This window comes from Oncorhynchus mykiss, chromosome 11, assembly GCF_057628025.1.
Source record: "Oncorhynchus mykiss isolate SJ-2025 chromosome 11, ASM5762802v1, whole genome shotgun sequence".
Taxonomy (NCBI): domain Eukaryota; kingdom Metazoa; phylum Chordata; class Actinopteri; order Salmoniformes; family Salmonidae; genus Oncorhynchus; species Oncorhynchus mykiss.
Genome location: NC_143032.1, coordinates 29,294,681 through 29,317,384, shown reverse-complemented (window position 1 = coordinate 29,317,384; position 22,704 = coordinate 29,294,681). Strand labels below are relative to the sequence as shown.

Below are 22,704 nucleotides of genomic sequence, written 5' to 3'. Positions count from 1 at the left end.
GCATGGTATTTTTTCACTGTAAAAGCTACTGTTAATTGGACACTGCAGTTAGATTAACAAGAATTTAAGCTTTCTGCCCATTTAAGAAATGTCTATGTCCTGGAAAGTTGGTTGTTGAATACAACGTCATTCTAGTCACATTAGATCACATTAGCAACAATGATACCATTGAGGTCAAAGGCTAAATTGCCTTCCAAAAGTATTCACCCCCGTTGGCATTTTTCCTATTTTGTTGCATTTCAACCTGTAATTTAAATGGATTTTTATTTGGATTTCATGTAATGGACATACAAAAAATACCCCAAATTGGTGAAGTGAAAAAAAAAATACTTTTTCCAAAAAATTCTAAAACTTAAAAATCGGAAAAGTGGTGCGTGCATATGTATTCATCCCCTTTGCTATGAAACCCCTAAATAAGATCTGGTGCAACCAATTACCTTCAGAAGTCACATAATTAATTAAATAAAGTCCAACTGTGTGCAATCTAAGTGTCACATGTTCTGCCACATGATCTCAGTGTATATATACACACCTGTTCTGAAAGGCCCCAGAGTCTGCAACACCACTAAGCAAGGAGCACCATGAAGACCAAGGAGCTCTCCAAACAGGTCAGGGACACATTTTAAAAAAGTATAAAAAAATGTATTTCACCTTTATTTAACCAGGTAGGCCAGTTGAGAAAAAGTTGTAATTTACAACTGCGAACTGGCCAAGACAAAGCAAAGCAGTGCGACAAAAACAACACAGCATTACAGATGGGATAAACAATCGTACAGTCAATAACACAATAGAAAAATCTGTATACAGTGTGTGCAAATGAAGTAAGGAGGTAAGGCAAGAAATAGGCCAAAATTAGCAAAGTAATTACAATTTAGCAATTTACACTGGAGTGATATATGTGCACATGAGGATGTGCAAGTAGAAATACCGGTGTGCAAAAGAACAGAAAAACAAACATGGGGATGAGGTAGGTAGTTGGTTGGTTGGATGGGCTATTTACAGCTGGACTGTGTACAGCTGCAGCAATCGGTAAGCTGCTCTGACCGCTGACTCTTAAAGTTAGTGATGGAGATATAAGTCTCCAACTTCAGTGATTTTTGCAATTCGTTCCAGTCATTGGCAGCAGAGAACTGGAAGGAAAGGCAGCCAAAGGAAGTATTGGCTTTGGGGATGACCAGTGAAATATATCTGCTGGAGCCATGCTATGGGTGGGAGTTGCTATGGTGACCAGTGAGCTAAGATAAGGCGGAGCTTTACCTAGAAAAAACGTATAGATGACCTGGAACCAGTGTGTTTGGCGATGAATATATAGTGAGGACCAGCCAACGAGAGCATACAGGTCGCAGTGGTGGGTAGTATATGGGGCTTTGGTGACAAAACGAATGGCACTGTGATAGACTGCATCCAATTTGCTGAGTAAAATGTTGGAATATATTTTGTAAATGACATCGCCGAAGTCAAGGATCGGTAGGATGGTCAGTTTTACGATATGTTTGGCAGCATTAGTGAAGGAGGTTTTGTTGCGATATAGGAAGCTGATTCTAGATTAAATTTTGGATTGGAGATGCTTAATGTGAGTTTGGAAGGAGAGTTTCCAGTCTAGCCAGACACCTAGATTATGTGGACAACTATAAATACCTAAGTCAGAACCATCCCGAGTAGGGATGCTAGTCAGGCACGTGCAGGTGCGAACAGCGATTGGATGAAGAGCATGCATTTTGTTTTACTATGCATTTAAGAGCAGTTGGAGGCCACGGAAGGAGTGTTGTATGGCATTGAAGCTTGTTTTGGACGTTTGTTAACAGTGTCCAAAGGAGGGCCAGATGTATACAGAATGGGGTCGTCTGCATAGAGGTGGATCAAAGAATCACCTGCGTGAAAGAGAGCGACATCATTGATATATACAGAGAAAGGAGTCGGCCTGAGAATTTAACCCTGGGACACCCCCATAGAGAATGCCAGAGGTCTGGACAACAGGCCCTCCGATTTGATACACTGAACTCTATCTGAGAAGTAGTTAGTGAACCATGGCGAGGCAGTCATTAGGGAAACCAAGGCTGCTGAGTCTGCCGATTAGAATACAGTGATTGACAGAGTCGATAGCCTTGGCTAGGCTGCACAATACTGTCTTTTATCGATTGCGGTTATGATATAATTTAGTACCTTGAGCGTGGCTGAGGTGCACCCGTGACCAGCTCAGAAACCAGATTGTATAGCGGAAAAGGTACGGTGGGATTCGAAATGGTCGTTGATGTGTTTGTTCACTTGGCTTTCGAAGACTTTAGAAAGTTAGGGCAGGATGGACATAGGTCTGTAACAGTTTGGGTCTAGAGTGTTTCCCCCTTTGAATAGGGGGATGACTGCGAACACTTTCCAATCTTAAGAAATCTCAGACGACACGAAAGCGAGGTTGAACAGACTAGTAATACGGGTTGCAACAATGGCGGCGGATATTTTTCGGAAGAGAGGGTCCAGATTGTCTAGCCCAGCTGATTTGTAGGGATCCAGATTCTACAGCTTTTTCAGAACATCAGCTGTCTGGATTTGGGTGAAGGAGAAGCGGGGGGATCTTGGGCCAGTTGCTGCAGGGTTTGCAGAGCCGTTGGCTGGGGCTGGGGTAGCCAGGTGGAAATCATGGCCAGCTGTAGAGAAATGCTTATTGAAATGACAGTGTTTCCTAGTCTCAGTGCAGTGGGCAGCTGGGAGGATGTATTGTTATTCTCCATGGACTTTACAGTGTCCCCAAACATTTTGGAATTAGAGCTGAAGGATGTAAATTTCTGTTTGAAATAGCTAGCCTTTGCCTCCCTAACTAACTGTGTATTGGTTCCTGACTTCTCTGAAAAGTTGAAAATCGCGGGGACAATTCGAAGCTAGTGCAGTACGCCACAGGGTATTTTTGTGCTGGTCAAGGGCAGTCAAGTCTGGGGTGGACCAAGGGCTGTGTCTGTTCTTAGTTCTACTTTTTTTGAAAGGGGCATGCTTATTAAGATGGTGAGGAAAGCACTTTTAAAGAACAACCAGGCATCTTCTACTGACGGGATGAGGTCAATATCCTTCCAGGCCAGGTTGATTAGAAAGGCCTGCTCTCAGAAGTGTTTTAGGGAGCGTTTGACAGTGATGAGGGGTTGTTGTTTGACTGCGGACCCGTAACAGACACAGGCAATGAGTCAGTGATCGCTGAGATCCTGGTTCAAAACAGCAGAGGTGTATTTCGAGGGAAAGTTGGTCAGGATGGTATCTATGAGGGTGCCATGTTTATGGATCTGGGGTTGTACCTGGTAGGTTCCTTGATAATTTGTGTGAGATTGAGGGCATCTAGCTTAGATTGTAGGACGGCTGGGGTGCTAAACCTCTTTGGGATCGGTGTCCCACTAGCGTTCCACTATGACAACATCCGGTAAAATTGCAGTGCGCAAAATTCAAAATACAAACATCGTAATATTAAACATTCATGAAAATACAATTGTCTTACATTGTTTAAAAGCTTAACTTCTTGTTAATCCAACCGCGTTGTCAGATTTTAAAAAGGCTTTATGGCGAAAGCATACCATGCGATTATCTGAGGACTGCGCCCCACATCAAAATACTTTTTCAAACCAGCACAGGCGTCACAAATCCCAAATAGCAATAAAATGAATCCATTACATTTGAAAATCTGCCTCTGTTTGCAAACCCAAGGGTCCCAGCTACACAATGAAATGTCGTTTTGATCAATAAAGTTCTTCTTTATATCCAAAAAAGTCAGTTTAGTTGGTGCCATTGATTTCATTAACTTTTTATGGCTGCAGGGACAGTATTGAGTAGCCGGCCAGTAAACGGCCAGCTCCTCAGTCTCAGTTGATAATATATGCATATTATTATTAGCATTGGATAGAAAACTCTGAAGTTTCCAAAACTGTCAAAATATTGTCTGTGAGTATAACAGAACTGATATTGCAGGCGAATCCCTGAGGAAAATTAAAAAAGGAAGTGGCTTCTATTTTGAAAACTCCATGTTCCATAGCCTCACTTTGCTGGATTTAAAGGGATATGAACCATATTCCTTTTCCTATCGCTTCCTCAAGGTGTCAGTCTTCAGACATAGTTTCAGGCTTTTATTTTGAAGAATGAGCCAGAACGATAACATCACGTCAAGTGGTCACATGAGTTTTGCTCGCGCAAGTTCAGATAGGTATTGCTTTTCCCTCTCCTACTGTGAAAGACATTTGCGGTTGATATATTGTCGATTATATATTTTTAAAACAATCTGAGGATTGTTGATCCGTTGATTATAAAAAACGTTTGACATGTTTCTGTGGACATTATGGAAACTATTTGGAATTTTCGTCTGCATTGTCGTGACCGCTCCTTCCTGTGGATTTCGGAACATAACGCAGTGCCCAGTTTACTTTGGGCACGTCATTCATGGATCATCACCAAACATCCACAACGCAGAGGCCGGTTTATCATGAAGTCACCCAGGTGTCCCACACAAGTAGCCCAAATGTACCCAAGTAGCCAAATTGGTGAAGGTATACATTTTGAAACAAATAACTATATTACTATAACTATATACCAAAATGGTATTCTAACACACCCCCCCCCCCCAAAAAAAAAATGAGAAAAAGAAATGAATAAAAAAATAATGGGAAAAAAAATAATCATTGATTAAAAAATATATGAAAAAAATATATATATACATTTACAAAATAACATGGGTAACTATTTACACACTTTCAATATTTGGAAGACCCTCAGTCCTCTATCAAATCAAATCTATTTATATAGCCCCAGCCTAAAACCCCAAACAGCAAGCAATGCAGGTGTAGATGCACGGTGGCTAGGAAAAACTCCCTAGAAAGGCAAAAACCTAGGAAGAAACCTAGAGAGGAACCAGGCTATGAGGGGTGGCCAGTCCTTTTCTGGCTGTGCCGGGTGGAGATCACAGTGGTTGTAGAGGTTGCAACAGGACAGCACCTCAAGAGTAAAAATTAACAGTTTAGGGTTCCATAGCCGCAGGCAGAACAGTTGAAACTGGAACAGCAGCAAGGCCAGTTGTTACCTAATTACCTTGCGGTCTAATCTGTGTTTAAAAAGTGACTGCCCCTAAAAAACAACTTCGCGTTTTAAAAACAGCCTGTGGCATCAATATGAGTCAAACATTTATTCTAGTGTTACATTTGACTACACAATGTAAATAGGATTTTTTTGGTCACAAAGTCAGTCTCGTCCAAATCTTCGATTTACATAGACGATAGGAAAACTTACGAATTCTTAAAGTATTCAGACTCCTTACTTTTTTCCACATTTTGTTGTCTCAGCCTTATTCTAAAATTGATTTAAAAAAAAATGTTGCCTCATCAATCTACACATAATGACAAAGCGAAAACAGGTTTTTTGAAATGTTTGACATTTTTTTGAAAATACCAAACAGAAATACCTTATTTACATAAGTGTTGAGACTCTTTGCTATGAGACTCGAAATTGAGCTCAGGTGCATCCTGTTTTCATTGATCATCCTTGAGATGTTTCTACAACTTGTTTGGAATCCACTTGTGGTAAATTCAATTGATTGGGCATGATTTGGAAAGGCACACACCTGTCTATATAAGGTCCCACAGTTGACAGTGCATGTCAGAGCAAAAACCAAGATCTGAGACAGGATTGTGTCAAGGCACAGATCTTGGGAAGGGTACCAAAAATGTCTGCAGCATTGAATGTCCCCAACAACACAGTGGCATCCATCATTCTTAAATGGAAGAAGTTTGGACCCACCAAGACTCAGTCTAGAGTTGGCCGCCCGGCCAAACTGAGCAATCGGGGGAGAAGGGCCTTGGTCAGGGAGGTGACCAGAACCTGATGGTCATTCTGAGAGAGCTCCAGAGTTTCTCTGTGGAGATGGGAGAACCTTTCAGAAGAGTATCTCTGCAGCACTCCATCAATGAGGTCTTTATGGTAGTGACCAGACTGAAGCCACTCCTCAGGTAAAGCCACATGAAATCTCGCTTGGAGTTTGCCAAAAGGCACCTAAATACTCTCCGACCATGAGATTCTCTGGTCTGGTGAAATAAAGATTGAACTCTTTGGCTTGAATGCCAAGTGTCACGTCTGGAGGAAACGGGGCACCACCCCTATGGTGAAGCACGGCGACTGCACCACCCACAACCGCAGGGCTCTCCAGAGGGTGGTGCGGTCTGCACAACGCATCACCGCGGGCTGACTACCTGCCCTCCAGGACACCTATAGCACCCGATGTCACAGGAAGGCCAAAAAGATCAACAAGGACTAAACCAGCCAAGTCACTGCCTGATCACCCCGCTACCATCCAGAAGGAGAGGTCAGTACAGGTGCATCAAAGCTGGGACCGAGAGACTGAAAAACAGCTTATATCTCAAGACCAGACTGTTAAATATAAGAAGATATAAGACTGTTAAATAACATTAGGCTGGGTATCAGTCAAGCAAGACCTGATGAGAAGTTTGATGACATGTCCCCTAGCCTACCACACAAAGGCACTATGGATTTATTTTCTCTGGTTGACACATACATGCTCAGGAAAGTGATATTACAATTTAAGCCTTCTACCTGCCGTCTCAATCCTATCCCCAGCACCTTCTTCAACAGTTTTTAATTGCATATCTGAAGAAGTGCAAGCTATTGTTAATCACTCACTGTTCACAGGCACTTTCCCCACTGCACTAAAAACTTATGGTGAAACCGCTTCTGACGAAAAGTAATCTAGATTCTTCAGCTCTTAGCAATCTCCGGCCAATCTCCAACCTTCCATTCTTTATAAAAATTATGGAGAAATTGGTGTTCAAACTGAATATTTTTAAATTGTGTATTTTGAAAAATTCTAATCTGGTTTTCGTGTTCAGCACAGAGACGGTCTTAGTTAAAGTGGTAAATGATCGTAGAACCAACATAGATGCCAAACAGCTCTCTGTCCTTAGATTTAATTGCTGCATTCGACACTGTTGACCATGATGTCCTCCTGGACAGACTGGAGAGGTGGGTTGGCCTATTTATCTAGTTTAGGACCTATTAACATAACTCAGAGAAAATACAAATCACATGTACAATTCCACAAAGTTTGATTTTGGGTCCAGGACTGTTCAGTTTATATATGTTACCCCTTGGCACCGTTGTCTGAAAGCGCAACATTGATTTTCACACAGACGATACACAACTTTACATTTCTGTGTCACCAGAGGATTTTAGCTCCACTGATAAATTAGTACACTGTATTAGTGGTTTAAATACTTGGATGGCCCACGACTTCCTCCAGCTAAATCAAGACAATACTGGGGTACTTATTGTTGGAGACTAAGCACAGAGAGAATCTAGGCGCACATTTTAATTCATGGATCATCAAGATAACACCTAGGTTTGTTACCTGGTGTTTTATTTTAGATTCTGAACAAAGTTTTGAGTCACACATTGGGAATGTGACCAAAACAGCTTTTAACCGCCTGAGGAACATGCCAAGGTGTGGCCGTGTCTCTCTCAGGCTAATACAGAGACTCATCAACGTGTATCATCAACGCTTTTATTATCAAGCAGGCTTGACTACTGTAACGCTCTCCTGCCTGGTCTACCAATGAAAGCCATTGGTCAACTGCGAAACATAGAGTGCTGCAGAACGGTCAGTGACCAAGATCAGACTGAGCACACATTACACCGTTTTTAAGGTCTCCGCACTGGCTGCCTTTAAGTTTTAGAATTCATTTTAAGCTTCTTCTATAGGTTTTTTAAATCAATCCACGATTGTGCACCCCAATACATGTCAGAAATGCTTTTAAGTTGTGTACCCAGTAGGGTCCTCTGGCCAGTGTTCTAGTACTAAAGACCACATATTAAGTGTCTCGATCTTGTCTCGGTGTCGGGTACATTTGTACTCGTTCCTGACTGGTCTCAGACAGTGAGGACTGGTAATTTCTTCCCGAGACCAGTGGAGTAAACTCATAATTATCAGCTCCCATTCAGTCAGGGCATAAAACCGCTTCCCCAGTCCAAGTATATACACTCCTTTCTTGAAACGTTAATATCTTAACAGCCTTATCTATTATAAGGCCATATAGGCCTTCAGTGTGTGACAGGTTTGTGGTTCTGAAATGACAGCAACTGTAATACGAGCGCACTGAAATAGGAGAGTGCACATTTTGTAAAACACAAAGAGCCAGTGGTGTAGTGGAGGGTATACTCGGGCACAACAGAGAAATCATGCACAAAGTAGCCTATAAAATCGCAAATCACTTGAAATGTATTCACATGAGCGCTGCACACAGCCTAGTTTAAGCATAATATTATCTGCAGGCAGCAGGTGCGTGCAGCTCTCAACTGGTTTTGGGATAGTGCAGCTCACACAATAATAACGTCAGTACCCGGTAGGATAGGAAAGACTTTTCAATTGATGATATCTACCAGTAAATGCTAAGGCAACAATGTGTATGCAATGTGTATACAAACCAGGTATTGAAAAAATGCAGTCCGAAGTGTTTGCATCAAGGGCGTAGACATGGATGGGCCTGGGAAGACGAGTGTACAAAGCTGTCATCAAGGCAAAGAGTGGCTACTTTGAAGACTCTAAAATCTAAATTTTTTTGGTTACTACATGATTCCATATTTGTTATTTCATAGTTTTGATGTCACTATTATGTAAAAAATAGTCCAAATAAAGAAACCATTGAGTGAGTAGGTGTGTTCAAACTTTTGACTGGTACCGTATTTTAAAATAGATCTTAAAACACATTTTTTGCTTTCATTTTCATTAGTGTAATTTTTAGTTCAATTGTTTTGTTTGTTTTGTAGTCAATATTTCAGCATTGTTTTTTATTTAAATGTTTTCCTGTAAAGCACATTGCGTTGCATTCCATGTCTGAAATGTGCTTCATAGATAAAGCTTGATTTGATTGCAGATTTGGATGTCTGTTTGATAACCACACATTTCCTAATTTGTAAAGCTCCAACCTATTACAACAGAACTCAGGAAGCCAATTTTTCTGTCTGTAGCGTGAAATCAAAATGATCTCCTATCCTGAATCTCTTCATGGAGGTTGTGAAGGTGGTTAGGCAGATCTCAGTTTGACAGCAAGGGAAAAGGAAAAGAACACACAAAACAGGTCATAATTATTAGATGATGTAGAGGTGTTTTCTGTCAAGCTTTCGCTTGATTGTGTAATGAAACCAAAACTGTCATCATCTGCAGGTGCTCAGCTGTTAGCTCCATCAAATATGCACTCTGGGGACCAGAAAATATCATTCATTCTGTTGCCAAAAACGGTCTCAAATTAGTGTGAAATGTATATGAATATTCATTAAAAAAAACCTTGTGTTCTGTTCAAGATATAATTTCAGTTAGGGCTCAACGCCGGGATTTGGTTTGCATCCAATTTTGTATATTGTGACATGCAAATGCAGATTAGTTTGGCAACAAATTGATAAACGTTTTCAAATAAACATTAAGCTCATTTGGTAGACATGGAATTTCACAATGGCATTACAATGTCCCTCAAAATTCTCCTTCCCTTCCCCGTTTTGTTATACCACCCACCCTTATTCAATTTAGGAGAGGTGTAAAGTCAAGAGTTCTATTATTTGTGGTTCCTTCCTCTCAGTCCCTGGCCCTGTTTGTTGCAGTGATATGTGTTTGACCCGCTCGCTCCTCTGCTATCTTGTGGTTGACATCAGCAGAAAGCTGATGCTGTGAAACGAATGCAGTGGGTTTGCACTCAGCAGGTGACCAAAACATTAGCCATAAACAGCAGGCAAGGGCTCCCTCAATCTCTCACTCTGTCTCTGTCTCTCTTCCTTTACTCTCTCTTTTCCTTTCTGTTGTAATTAACCATTCACCTCATCACTTATCACAGATGAATAAACAACCGTGTTTGAACACTTCTTTAAATTGAACCTTTATTTAACTAGGCAGGTCAGTTAAGAACAAATTCTTATTGAAAACCACAGCCTACACCAGCCAAACTCAGATAACGCTGGGCAAATTGTGCACCGCCAAATCACGGCCAGTTGTGATACAGTCTGGATTTGAACCAAGTTGTCTATAGTGATGCCTCTAGCACTGACATGCAGTGTCTTAGACCACTGCGCCACTTGGACACCCCAATCATATGTACTATATGTGTATATACCTTCTGAGCTGATTTTTCCACCATATCAGTTGGATCGTGGGATATGGTGCCTTTCACTGACTATGCCAGCTGCTGCTTATTTAATGACTGTCTGACATCACTGTTTTACCACCTATCAGCATGATTACAACACAATTAGCACACTGATTAAAGAGCTACACAGGAGGTGCCAGCCTGAAAGCACTGATAATAGAATAGGCTTACTATATATATAGGGATACAGGTTGCTCACACAAGTCTAGCATAGGGATACAGGCAGTGCTGGGAAAAGTAATTGATTAATAGTAAAGACACATTCATTTAATAGAAAATCACTCAAGTAAAAGTCACCCAGTAAAATACTACTTGGGTAAAAGTCTAAAAGTATCTAGTTTTAAGTACAGTGGTGGGAAAAGCAATCAATTGTCATACTTCAGTAAAAGTAAATGCTATACATCAAATTCCTTATATTAAACAAACCAGACGGCATGATATCTTTTTTTAGGAATTTAGGAACAGACGGGCACACTCAACACATTTACAAACACAGTATTTGTGTAAAGTGAATCCACCAGATCAGAGGCAGTAGGGATGGCAATGTGTTATGTTGATACATCATATATACTGAAATATTTGAACAAATCCCTTCAAATTACTGGATTCAGTTATTTCAGCCAAAAATCGAGCACACAGTCATGCAATCCCCATATACAAACATTGGCAGTAGAATGGAATTACTTACCTTTCAACATGGCATCATCATAGGAAGCCACCTTTCCAGCAAGTCAGTTCGTCAAAGTCAAGTGTTGTTATTGTGAAGTGGAAACTTCTGAGCAACAGCGGCTCAGCCGCAAAGTGGTAGGCCACACAAGCTTACAGAAATTAAGGTCTAGGGCTGTTTTTTATGGTTCGGGATGGACCCCTTAGTTCCAGTGAAGGGAAATCTTAATGCTACAGCATACAATGACATTCTAGACGATTCTGTGCTTTTAACTTTGTGGCAACAGTTTGGGGAAGGCCCTTTCCTGCTTCAGCATGACAATGCCCCCGTGCACAAAGCGAGGTCCATACAGAAATGGTTTGTCGAGATTGGTGTTGAAGAATTTGACTGGCTTGCACAGAGCCCTGACCTCCCATCGAACACTTTTGGGATGAGTTGGAATGCCGACTGCGAGCCAGGCCTAATCACCCAACATCAATACCTGACCTCACTAATGCTCTTGTGGCTGAATGGATGCAAGTCCCCGTAGCAATGTTCCAACATCTAGTGAAAAGCCTTCCCAAAAGATTGGAGGCTGTTATAGCAGGAAAGGTGGGACCAACTCCATATTAATGCCCATGATTTTGGAATGAGATGTTTGATGAGCAGGTGTCCACATACTTTGGTCATGTAGTGTCGGTGCGTGAATTGGACCATAATTCTGTCCTTCCTGAGCATTCAACATTTAACGAGTACTTTTTGGCATCAGGGAAAGTGTATTTGAGTAAAAAGTATATATTTTCTTTAGGAATGTAGTGGAGTAAAAGTAAAAGCTATCAAAATATAATTAGTAAAGTAATGTACAGATACCCAAAAACTACTTTAGTAATACTTTAAAGTATTTTTACTTAAGTAGTTTACACCACTGGATACAGGTAGCTTACACAAATCTAGCATAGTGGTACAGGTTGCCAGAAGATACCGACCTTACCTTTACGTTTGCTTACACTGATCTGCACTGGGGTCAGAACGCAATCATGGTAACATTAAGATGCCGTTGAGCCAGCGCGAGATATGGGTCAGAAATGTCACAGTACTGTGAGTTCAATCCCAGTGCTATAGGCACTCATTAAAAATGTTTCCGTTTGAAACCTATCCCAAACCTTAACCCTTACCTTTAACTTCACCCTTACATGTTATTTTCCCAGGCAACTGTATTAGGGTAAAACTAGGCCCTCAAATAAGGCCTTATGAAATACTTATGGTATTGTTTTTTTTTTTTTTTGTCTTTTATTTCACCTTTATTTAACCAGGTAGGCTAGTTGAGAACAAGTTCTCATTTGCAACTGTGACCTGGCCAAGATAAAGCAAAGCAGCGTGACACAGACAACAACACAGAGTTACACATGGTGAAAACAATAAACAAGCCAATAACACAATAATCAAGTCAATGACACAGTATAAAAAAGAAAGTCTATATACAGTGTGTGCAAAAGGCATGGGGAGGTAGGCAATAAATAGGCCATAGGAGCGAATAATTACAATTTAGCAGATTAACACTGGAGTGATAAATGAACAGATGATGATGTGCAAGTAGAGATACTGGTGTGCAAAAGAGCAGAAAAGTAAATAAAATAAAAACAGTATGGGGATGAGGTAGGTAGATTGGGTGGGCTATTTACATCTGCAGCGATCACTTAGCTGCTCAGACAGTTGATGTTTAAAGTTGGTGAGGGAAATAAAAGTCTCCAACTTCAGCAATTTTGTGTTAAATACATGCATGCTTTATTATAACATATTCACTTATGTCACTTTGTGATGTCCACATGACTAATAAAGGATGGAAGCTACGTGCATGTCTCTGTCTCTAAGAAATTAAATCATGGGTGGTAATACTACAATTTACTCGATAGGCTAGGCACTCTGGGAAATATTTGAATAAGGCTTTACATTAAGCAGTGTGTTAATTTAACACTGTTCCGGTCTCTATAAGAGTCTACAGACTCAACACTTTCAGTGTTCATTTGTTTGTCTTTTTACACTGGAGAATTGTCTGTGGTACTCAAATAGACCATAACCATATCCGGGAATAAGCAGTTAATTATTATTTCAACAAAACGTGTTTTCTTTTTAAATATGCACTTTTGCTGACTTGAATATAATCAAGTGCAAAATTACAGGGGAAGAAAAAGAATACGGGCATTATAAATAGTCATAGTTTTTGCACTTAAATTTTGCCTTGAATATGCAATTTAGTTTTTCGAAGAAGCCCATTTACTAGAACAGTTTTCCGCTTTCATTTTCCATTGCCTACCGAAACACACTCTCCAAATGTCATGCATTTGAGTAGCTTAATATCTGTCGTTATCACCGCAAATGTATTTCTTGCTGCCCTGGTTATAATTCAGATTGCCAAGGCACCAACTAATCCTTTCATACAATGGCCCAGCACTGAAAAATAAATAATAATTATCAACAAAACACCAACTCATCTATGTGAGTCTCTACAGCAGGGGTAGGCAACTGTGGTCCTGGAGTGCAGCAGGCACTTCATGTTTTTAACTGACCTAGAAGGCATTCACTGAACTGATCAAATAGGTGTGGTGCCTAATTGGAACTAAATCCTGCAGCACTCCAGAAACAGGGTTGCCTACCCCTGCACTACAGTTATAGCCCCATACTGGCTTTATAGATGGATCCAAACTCATTGGGCACTATTACTTAGAAAATACCACCTCTGCATCCCAAATGGCACCCTATTCCCTATATAGTATACTACTTTTATCAGGTTCCATATAGGTTTGGTCAATAGTAGTGCACTAAAGTTCTATTTGGGATGCAAACCATTTCTGTTACCTCACCGGCACAGACAACCTTTGAATAATTGAACAAGTCACCTAGGGTTGTGGTGGTCATGAAAGTTTTTCAGCTGGTGATTGTCAAGCAAATAACTGCAGGTCTCCCGATAATTGACCGGTAATTAACATAAACATTTTTAGCATCACCTGGCTTCCACCCATAGCCTACAAGCCACTGATGTAGAACTTTTGGAACATCATTTTTAAAAGTCGAATAAATCTATTTAACATAGCCTACACTATCACAATAAGTCCATGATTTATTTTTGACAGGTCTAAAGAAACATGACATGAAGAAAATGTAGTCTATTTCAGAAGAACAGAATAGAATACTCTGAGTTGTCCTTATGTTAGGCCCTGATATGGTTGTGGGCTTCACTAGTTCAATTAGCAGACAACATTTGCTTAGAGTTCTGTGGAATTATTTTAGTATTATTTTATAGTATGTAGAATACAATTGAACATAGCTGAATAAAATCGAAAGTATATTTTCTCTGAAAGATTTCCAAGGAAATATTAAGTTTTGAGTAAATAACAAAGAAACAGGTCCTCCTATATGCTTAATTTAGAGGTATTTATGCAACGTTAGTTGTCATACAAACGTGTGCCATTGTGCTGAATATAATAATTATAATTCCCGGGTGCTGTTCTCCAAAGCACCTCTCACTTACATGGCTCTCTATGATATCTCAATTCTTATTGGCCAATGTCCCTTGTATGACCGTAATGCCCCCCCAAAAATCCAAGCCTTATGTGGCCAAAATGGCCGTTATGCCATTGGGCTGAATATAAGAATTACAATTCCCTTCTCCCGGCTGCCGTGCACCGAAGCACCTCTCACTTACATGGTGCTCTATGTCTCAATTCTTATTAGCCAATGCCCGTCACATGATCTGGTCCTTCTCACAGCTAAGAATTCATCTACAAGTGAAGACCAACATGTCGGGGATGCAACTGCTTGCGTCCCTCATCAAATTTCCAGGTGCATGTTGAAGATGTTAGAACTGTCCACATTTAGCCTACTTTTTTGTCAGCCATCAAAATGAGTAGGCCTAATGAAAAGCAAAAGCACTGGCCTATGTCAATCTACTATCCCGCACAGTACAAAAGTTGACCTATTCAACTTGTCCTTCTGTGCAAGAAATACATTTTTCCAAACATACGCTGGGACCGTTGTGGGATGCGATAGACCCCAAATTAATACAACCACTCGCATCAACAAAAACTTTAAAAGCAATGAGGCTGATGCAACAGATCAGAACATTTAACTTAAAATGTTAACGAACTATTAGGCTATTTCTTCACATAAACACAGCAATGCGCACATGGCAGTAGGCTATAAGCGTGAATGTTCCAAAATTCAACCAATTAGCGGTTGTAAATCAGATTAATGTCCTTAATTTCAAGAAGCTACAGTATTTGGCTTTTGGCTAGGCTATATGAGGTGTGCAACTATGATTTGAAAAATTTGGCAAAAAAAGGCTGTTTCTTGCCTTACAGCACACACTGAGCATCATTCACAAGTGATAAAACATTGTTCACAAGTGATAGGCTAATATAGTCACTCATCAGACTAATAATATGAGTGAAATTAGTTTTGATTTAGAATAGACCATTATCATGCACCTGTTTCTGTATTCAAAGACATCTATTTAAAATGCTTCCCCTCTGTGTCAAGTATTATTATGGCCAGCTCCTACACATGTTTAGGAGATAAAAAAATGTAATACATCCTTCTCTCTCTCTTTTTCTCTTCCAGGAAACACAAAATGGTCGCCATAATCAACTCCAGTTTCTGGTAAAACTAAACAAAAGCCATAATCCATCCGTGTTTTTCTCCAGACCCTCCCTGGCTGTTCCATAATGTAAATGAAGCTTGCCTTGATTCTACTCAACAGACGGCTAGGCCATGAGCCTTAGAGGATCTACTGTAACCCGGACAGGGCCTTCCCCAGTTTGGATTTAGTGCCACCCTTGTCCTTCTGTTGAGACTGCAAGCCACGTGAGGCTGCAGGCGTGGCCGGTGGTGGTGGCGAAGGCGGTGGTGGGAGGACTTTCAAACGTAGCACAAAAAACACTGGGATATATTTCCAAACATACTGAGGAAACACCATGAGGATATCCACGATCTTCTGTCTCTGTCCCGTACTGGTCTGCCTCTGCTTTCTCCAGAGATGCTATGGGGTTAGCCATCATGTCCCAACATCCAAAGTGCCCATCACAAAGAACCAGACCAAACTGGCCAATGGCGAGACGGAAGTGCACCACAGACCTAAACGTGGCTGGATCTGGAACCAATTCTTTGTTTTAGAAGAACACATTGGACCAGATGCTCAATATGTGGGAAAGGTATTGTTTTATCTTACTTCACAGTACTTCATGGCTTGAATTTAGATGCTTGTAAACAACCACTTTTTCATTACAAGGATATTTGACTCCTTGGCTCTGACTTGTGTCCCAAATGGCACCCTATGCCCTACATAATGCATTACCTTTGACCAGAGCCCTGAGCCATGGTCAAAAGTAGTGCACCACTTATGGAAAAGGAGCCCTTTTTGACAAATACTCTGTTTTTCTGCTCGGCAGTCTTGTGTGTTGGAAATGCATTGTGGCAGGTACAGCTTTGATTATTAATGTGACTTGCCTTGTTGGTATTCCAGGTGCTTTTGTTCTGTCTAATGATGTAGAAGCCAAGGCTATGTTCCAAATTGCAACCTACTCCATACATAGCACAATCATTTTGACCAGGGCCAATAGGGCTCTGGTCAAAGTGGTGCACCGTGTAGGGAATAGAGTGACATTTGGGATGCACAACAAATCTCACTTGGGTATATTTTGTAGAGAAAAGAGGTCTACACTGTCCAAGTTCTTCTCATGATAATGTCTTATGTTTTATGCAGGATTAATCAACAAGCTCCCCTTAGATCATCTTAGTCTGTCACTTTTGGCTATCTGTTAAGGGATGTGACATTCAATTGTGAAAATAGCTTGTTCTTTGTTTGAATTAAGCATAGTACAAAATCAAACCAATCCTTACCAAAAAAACACATGATTTCACATGTGAAATGTCCACGTTGTGCATAAAATGTGAAACAAAGTGGTTTTGGTTCATTTCACATGTGATATGTCACATGAAATTTCACAGGTGATGCCCTGCAAACAAAACTTTGTCATAAGAATGTCACGCAGTCACAGTGTTTTCAACTTACATATTTGACACACTTGATTACATATTCATTTACGCAGTAATTATTATTCAACATGCCCTCACCTGGGATTTTAACTCACAAACTCTTGGTTGATGGTATTCCGATCTTCCTGCTACGCCACCATGTCTATGCCAATAATAGATTTTCACTTTTATTCCTACACTTTGGACTTCAATGTACAATAAATCTCAGCTTCGTTAAAAATACACTCAAGAAAAACATTATATTTATCATAGTGATTCAAGAGTGACATTAAAACAGAATAATATGCCCCACCAACATTAGACAACTATACAGAAAACATTGAAATTGCTGAAATAAGTATTTTTTATTTTTTTATTTCACCTTTATTTAACCAGGTAGGCGAGTTGAGAAGAAGTTCTCATTTACAACTGCGACCTGGCCAAGATAAAGCATAGCAGTGTGAACAGACAACATGGAGTTACACATGGAGAAAACAATTAACAAGTCAATAACACAGTAGAAAAAAAAGAGGGTCTATATACATTGTGTGCAAAAGGCATGAGGAGGTAGGCGAATAATTACAATTTTGCAGATTAACACTGGAGTGATAATTGATCAGATGGTCATGTACAGGTAGAGATACTGGTGTGCAAAAGAGCAGAAAAGTAAATAAATATAAACAGTATGGGGATGAGGTAGGTAAAATTGGGTTGGCTATTTACCGATAGACTATGTACAGCTGCAGCGATCGGTTAGCTGCTCAGATAGCAGATGTTTTTTTCAAAGATTTTTGCAATTCGTTCCAGTCACAGGCAGCAGAGAACTGGAACGAAAGGCGGCCAAATGAGGTGTTGGCTTTAGGGATGATCAGTGAGATACACCTGCGGAACGCGTGCTATGGGTGGGTGTTGCCATCGTGACCAGTGAACTGAGATAAGGCGGAGCTTTACCTAGCATAGACTTGTAGATGACCTGGAGCCAGTGGGTCTGGCGACGAATATGTGGCGAGGGCCAGCCGACTAGAGCATACAGGTCGCAGTGGTGGGTGGTATAAGGTGCTTTAGTAACAAAACGGATGGCACTGTGATAAACTGCATCCAGTTTGCTGAGTAGAGTATTGGAAGCTATTTTGTAGATGACATCGCTGAAGTCGAGGATCGGTAGGATAGTCAGTTTTACAAGGGTAAGTTTGGCGGCGTGAGTGAAGGAAGCTTTGTTGCGGAATAGAAAAACGACTCTAGATTTGATTTTAGATTGGAGATGTTTGATATGAGTCTGGAAGGAAAGTTTACATTCTAGCTAGACACCTAGGTACTTATAGATGTCCACATATTCTAGGTCGGAACCATCCAGGGTGGTGATGCTAGTCGGGCGTGCGGGTGCAGGCAGCGAACGGTTGAAAAGCATGCATTTGGTTTTACTAGTGTTTAAGAGCAGTTGGAGGCCACGGAAGGAGTGTTGTATGGAATTGAAGCTCGTTTGGAGGTTAGATAGCACAGTGTCCAAGGAATGAAATCAATGAGAGAATAATCGGATTAAATTATAACTAAATTGTCACGTTATCACATTAACCTCACATAAGATCATGAGAAATTCCTGTTTCTTTCCCAAGGGATGTACCACAGGTGGCCCGTAATTGGCCAGGCTGGTCTCATAAACTAGACGTAACACAGTAAATGAAAATCCAGGACACTCAAATTAGTATAATTTCTTAAATTTGGTATGGTTACAGAAGGTTACTTATGGCAAAAAAAACAAAAGGAGGGTGGTTGGTCGGTGTGGAAGGGTAGACATATCATGCTAACATCTAGCAATTCAAATGTTCTCATTGGGGACAACTTTAGCATTTTAGCTAATTAGAAATTTGCAACAACTTACTACTTTTTAGCTACTTTGCAAGTACTTAGCATATTAGCTAACCCTTCCCCTAACCTTAACCTAAAGTCCTAGTGTAGCTAACGTTAGCAACCGAGCCACCTACCCAACGGAAGCTGTTCAGGTGCCTTTTGGTCCCAGGCTTGGTGCTCCGGTACCGCTAGCCATGTGGTAGCAGAGAGAACAGTCTATGACTTGGGTGGCTGGAGTCTTTGACAATTTTTGGTGCGTTCCTTTGACACCGCCTGGTATAGAGTTCCTGGATGAAATGGAGTTTGGCCCTAGTGATGTACTGTGCTGTACGCACTACCCTCTGTAGTGCCTTGTGGTCAGATGCCGAGCAGTTGCCACACCAAGCAGTGATACAGCCAGTCAAGATTCTCTCAATGGTGCATCTGTATAACTTTTTGAGGATCTGAGGGCCCATGCCAAATCTTTTCAGCCTCCTTTGGAGGAGGCGTTGTCGTGCACTTTGGACCATGATAGGTTCTTAGTTATGTGGACACTGAGAAACTTGAAGCTCTCAACCCACTCCACTATAGCCCCGTCGATGTGAATGGGGGTGCATTCGATAATCTCCTTTGTCTTTCCAACATTGAGGGAGAAGTTGTTGTCCTAACACCACACTTCCAGGTCTCTGACCTCCTCCCAATAGTCTCATCATCGTCGGTGATCAGGCTACCACAGTCATGTTGTCGCCAAACCTAATGATTTTGTTAGAGTTGTGCGCGGGCATGCAGCCGTGGGTGAAAAGGGAGTACAGGAGGGGACTGAGCACTCACCCATGAGGAGCACTCACCCCTGAGCCCCCCCGTTGAGGGTCAGCATGCCGGATGTGTTGTTGCCTACCCTCACCACCTGGAGGCGGGTCGTCATGAAGGCCAGAATCGAGTTGCAGAGGGAGGTGTTCAGTCCCAGGGTCCTTAGTGATGAGCGGGCATTGAACGCTGATCTGTAGTCAATGAACAGCATTCTCACATAGGTGTTCCTTTTGTCCAGGTGGGAAAGGGCAGTGTGAAGTGCAATAGAGATTGCTTCATCTGTGGATCTGTCGGGGAGGTATGCAAATTGGAGTGGATCCAGGGTTTCTGGTATGATGGTGTTGATATGACCAGCTTTTCAAAGGATTACATGGATACAGATGTGAGTGATACAGAGCGGTAATCTTTTAGACCGGTTACCTTGTTGTTCTTAGGCACAGGAACTATGGTGGTTTGTTTGAAACATGTAAGTTTTACAGACTGGGCCACAGTGAGGTTGAAAATGTCAGTGAAGACACTTGCCAACTGGACATTTCATGCTCTGAGTACACATCCTGGTAATCCATCTGGCCCTGCGGCCTTGTGAATGTTATTCCTGTTTAAAGGTCTTCCTACATCGGCTACGGAGTGCGTGATCATACAGTCGTCCGGAACAGCTGGTGCTTTCACGCATGGTTCAGTGTTGCTTGCCTTGAAGTGAGCATATCGAGCATAACATATCATACGAAATGAGTGATGGACATCCACAAATTAATACTGACCATACCAAACATAACATACAGTTGAAGTTGAAAGTTTACATACACTTAGGTTGGAGTCATTAAAACTTGTTTTTCAACCACTCCACAAATTTCTTGTTAACAATATATAGTTTGGCAAGTTGGTTAGGACATCTACTTTGTGCATGACACAAGTAATTTTTCCAACAATTGTTTAGACATAATATTTCACTTATAATTCTCTGTATCACAATTCCAGTGTGTCTGAAGTTTATATACACTAAGTTGACTGTGCCTTTAAACAGCTTGGAAAATTCCATAAAATTATGTCATGGCTTTAGAAGCTTCTGATAGGCTATTTTGACATCATTTGAGTCAATTGGAGGTGTACCTGTGGATGTATTCCAAGGCCTACCTTCAAACTCATATTATTGACCTCCACATGTCTGTTTCACCTTTGGAGCAATTTCCAAATGCCTGAAGGTACCACGTTCATCTGTACAAACAATAGTATGCAAGTATAAACACCATGGGACCACGCAGCCGTCATTGCGCTCAGGGAGGAGACGCCCTCTGTCTCCTAGAGATGAACGTATTTTGGTGCAAAAAGTGCAAATCAATCCCAGAACATCAGCAAAGGACCTTGTGAAGATGCTGGAGGAAATAGGTACAAAAGTATCTATATCCACAGTAAAATGTGTCTTATTTCGACATAACCTGAAAGGCCGCTCAGCAAGGGAGAAGTCACTGCTCCAAAACCGCCATAAAAAAGACAGACTACGGTTTGCAACTGCACATGGGGACAAAGATTGTACTTTTTGGAGAAATGTCCTCTGGTCTGATGAAACACAAATATAAATGTTTGGCCATAATGACCATCAATCGGCTTGCAAGCCGAAGAACACCATCCCAACCGTGAAGCACGAGGGTGGCAGCATCATGTTGTGGGGGTGCTTTGCTGCAGGAGGGACTGGTGCACTTCACAAAAAGACATCAGTCGGGAAGTTAAAGCTTGGTCGCAAATGGGTCTTCCAAATGGACAATGGCCCCAAGCATACTTCCAAAGTAGTGACAAAATTGCTTAATCCACCTGTCATCTCAGATTTTGAAATTATGCTTTACAGTGAAAGCAATCCAAGCGTTTGTGTAAGTTTAACGATCGCATGACAAAACATTAAGTACACTTAGCATCAGGTAGCTTGGTCACAAATCAGAAAAGCAATCAAATTAATCGTTTACCTTTGATGATCTAAGGATGTCACTCACGAGTTTCACTCACGGGACTCCCAGTTACACAACAAATGTTCCTTTTGTTCCACAAAGATTATTTTTATATCCAAAATACCTCCGTTTGTTTGGCGCATTATGTTCAGAAATCCACAGGAAATTGTGGTCACGACAACGCAGACAAATTCCAAATAATATCCGTAATGTCCACAGAAACATGTCAAACGTTTTTTATAATCAATCCTCAGGTTGTTTTTAAAATATATAATCGATAATATATCAACTGCAAATGTCTTTCACAGTAGGAGAAGGAAAAGCAATACCTATCCAAACTCTGTTGCAAGAGCAAAACTCATGAGACCACTTGACTAGATGTTATCGTTCTGGCTCATTTTTTAAATAAAGGCCTGAAACTATGTCTGAAGACTGACACCTTGAGGAAGTGATAGGAAAAGGAATCTGGTTGATATCCCTTTAAATCCAGCAATGGGAGGCTATGGAACATGGAGTTTTCAAAATAGAAGCCAATTCCTGGTTTGATTTTTCTCAGGGTTTCGCCTGCAATATCAGTTCTGTTATACTCACAGACAATATTTTTCTATCCTAATCTGTCAATTATATGCATATTCTAGCATCTGGTCCTGAGAAATAGGCTGTTTACTTTTGGAACGTTATTTTTCCAAACATAAAAATAGTGCCCCCTAGCTTCAAGAGGTTAAGGACAACACAGTCAAGGTATTGGAGTGGCCAACACAAAGCCCTGACCTCAATCCTATTGACAATTCGTGGGCAGAACTGAAAAAAAAGTGTGTGCGAGCAAGGAGGCCTACAAATCTGACTCAGTTACACCAGCTCTGTCAGGAGGAATAGGCCAAAATGCACCCAACTTATTTTGGGAAGCTTGTGGAAGGCTACCCTTAAACGTTTGACCCAAGTTAAACAATTTAAAGGCAATGCTACCAAATACTAATTGAGTATATGTAAACGTCTGACCCACTGGGAATGTGATGAAAGCAATAAAAGCTGAAATAAATCATTCTCACTATTATTCTGACATTTCACATTTTTTAAATAAAGTGGTGATCCGATGTGACCTAAGACAGGGAATGTTTACTAGGATTAAATGTCAGGGAACTGTGAAAAATTGAGGTTAAATGTATTTGGCTAAGGTGTATGTAAACTTCTGCCTTTATCATACTATTTTGAATGTCCTGGATTTTCATATACTACGTAACGTCTATCCCTGAGTCCGTGTTGAAATGGCTTTTGATTACATAGTTAGTGT

At 40.9% G+C, this 22,704-nt stretch overlaps 1 protein-coding gene across 2 annotated transcripts in view; it reads left to right on the top strand.

Annotated features, from left to right (window-relative positions):
- LOC110535563 (cadherin-18) overlaps positions 1-22,704 on the top strand; it is a 504,366-nt gene that overhangs the window by 289,748 nt on the left and 191,914 nt on the right. Inside the window, exon 2 of one of the 2 annotated variants that reach the window (XM_021620628.3) lies at positions 15,424-16,013. The exons of the other annotated variant lie outside the window; for it this stretch is intronic. Coding sequence (XP_021476303.2) covers positions 15,777-16,013 — 237 coding nt within the window. The 5' untranslated portion in view covers positions 15,424-15,776. The remainder of the gene's footprint in view (positions 1-15,423; positions 16,014-22,704) is intronic. 2 annotated transcript variants of the gene reach the window in all.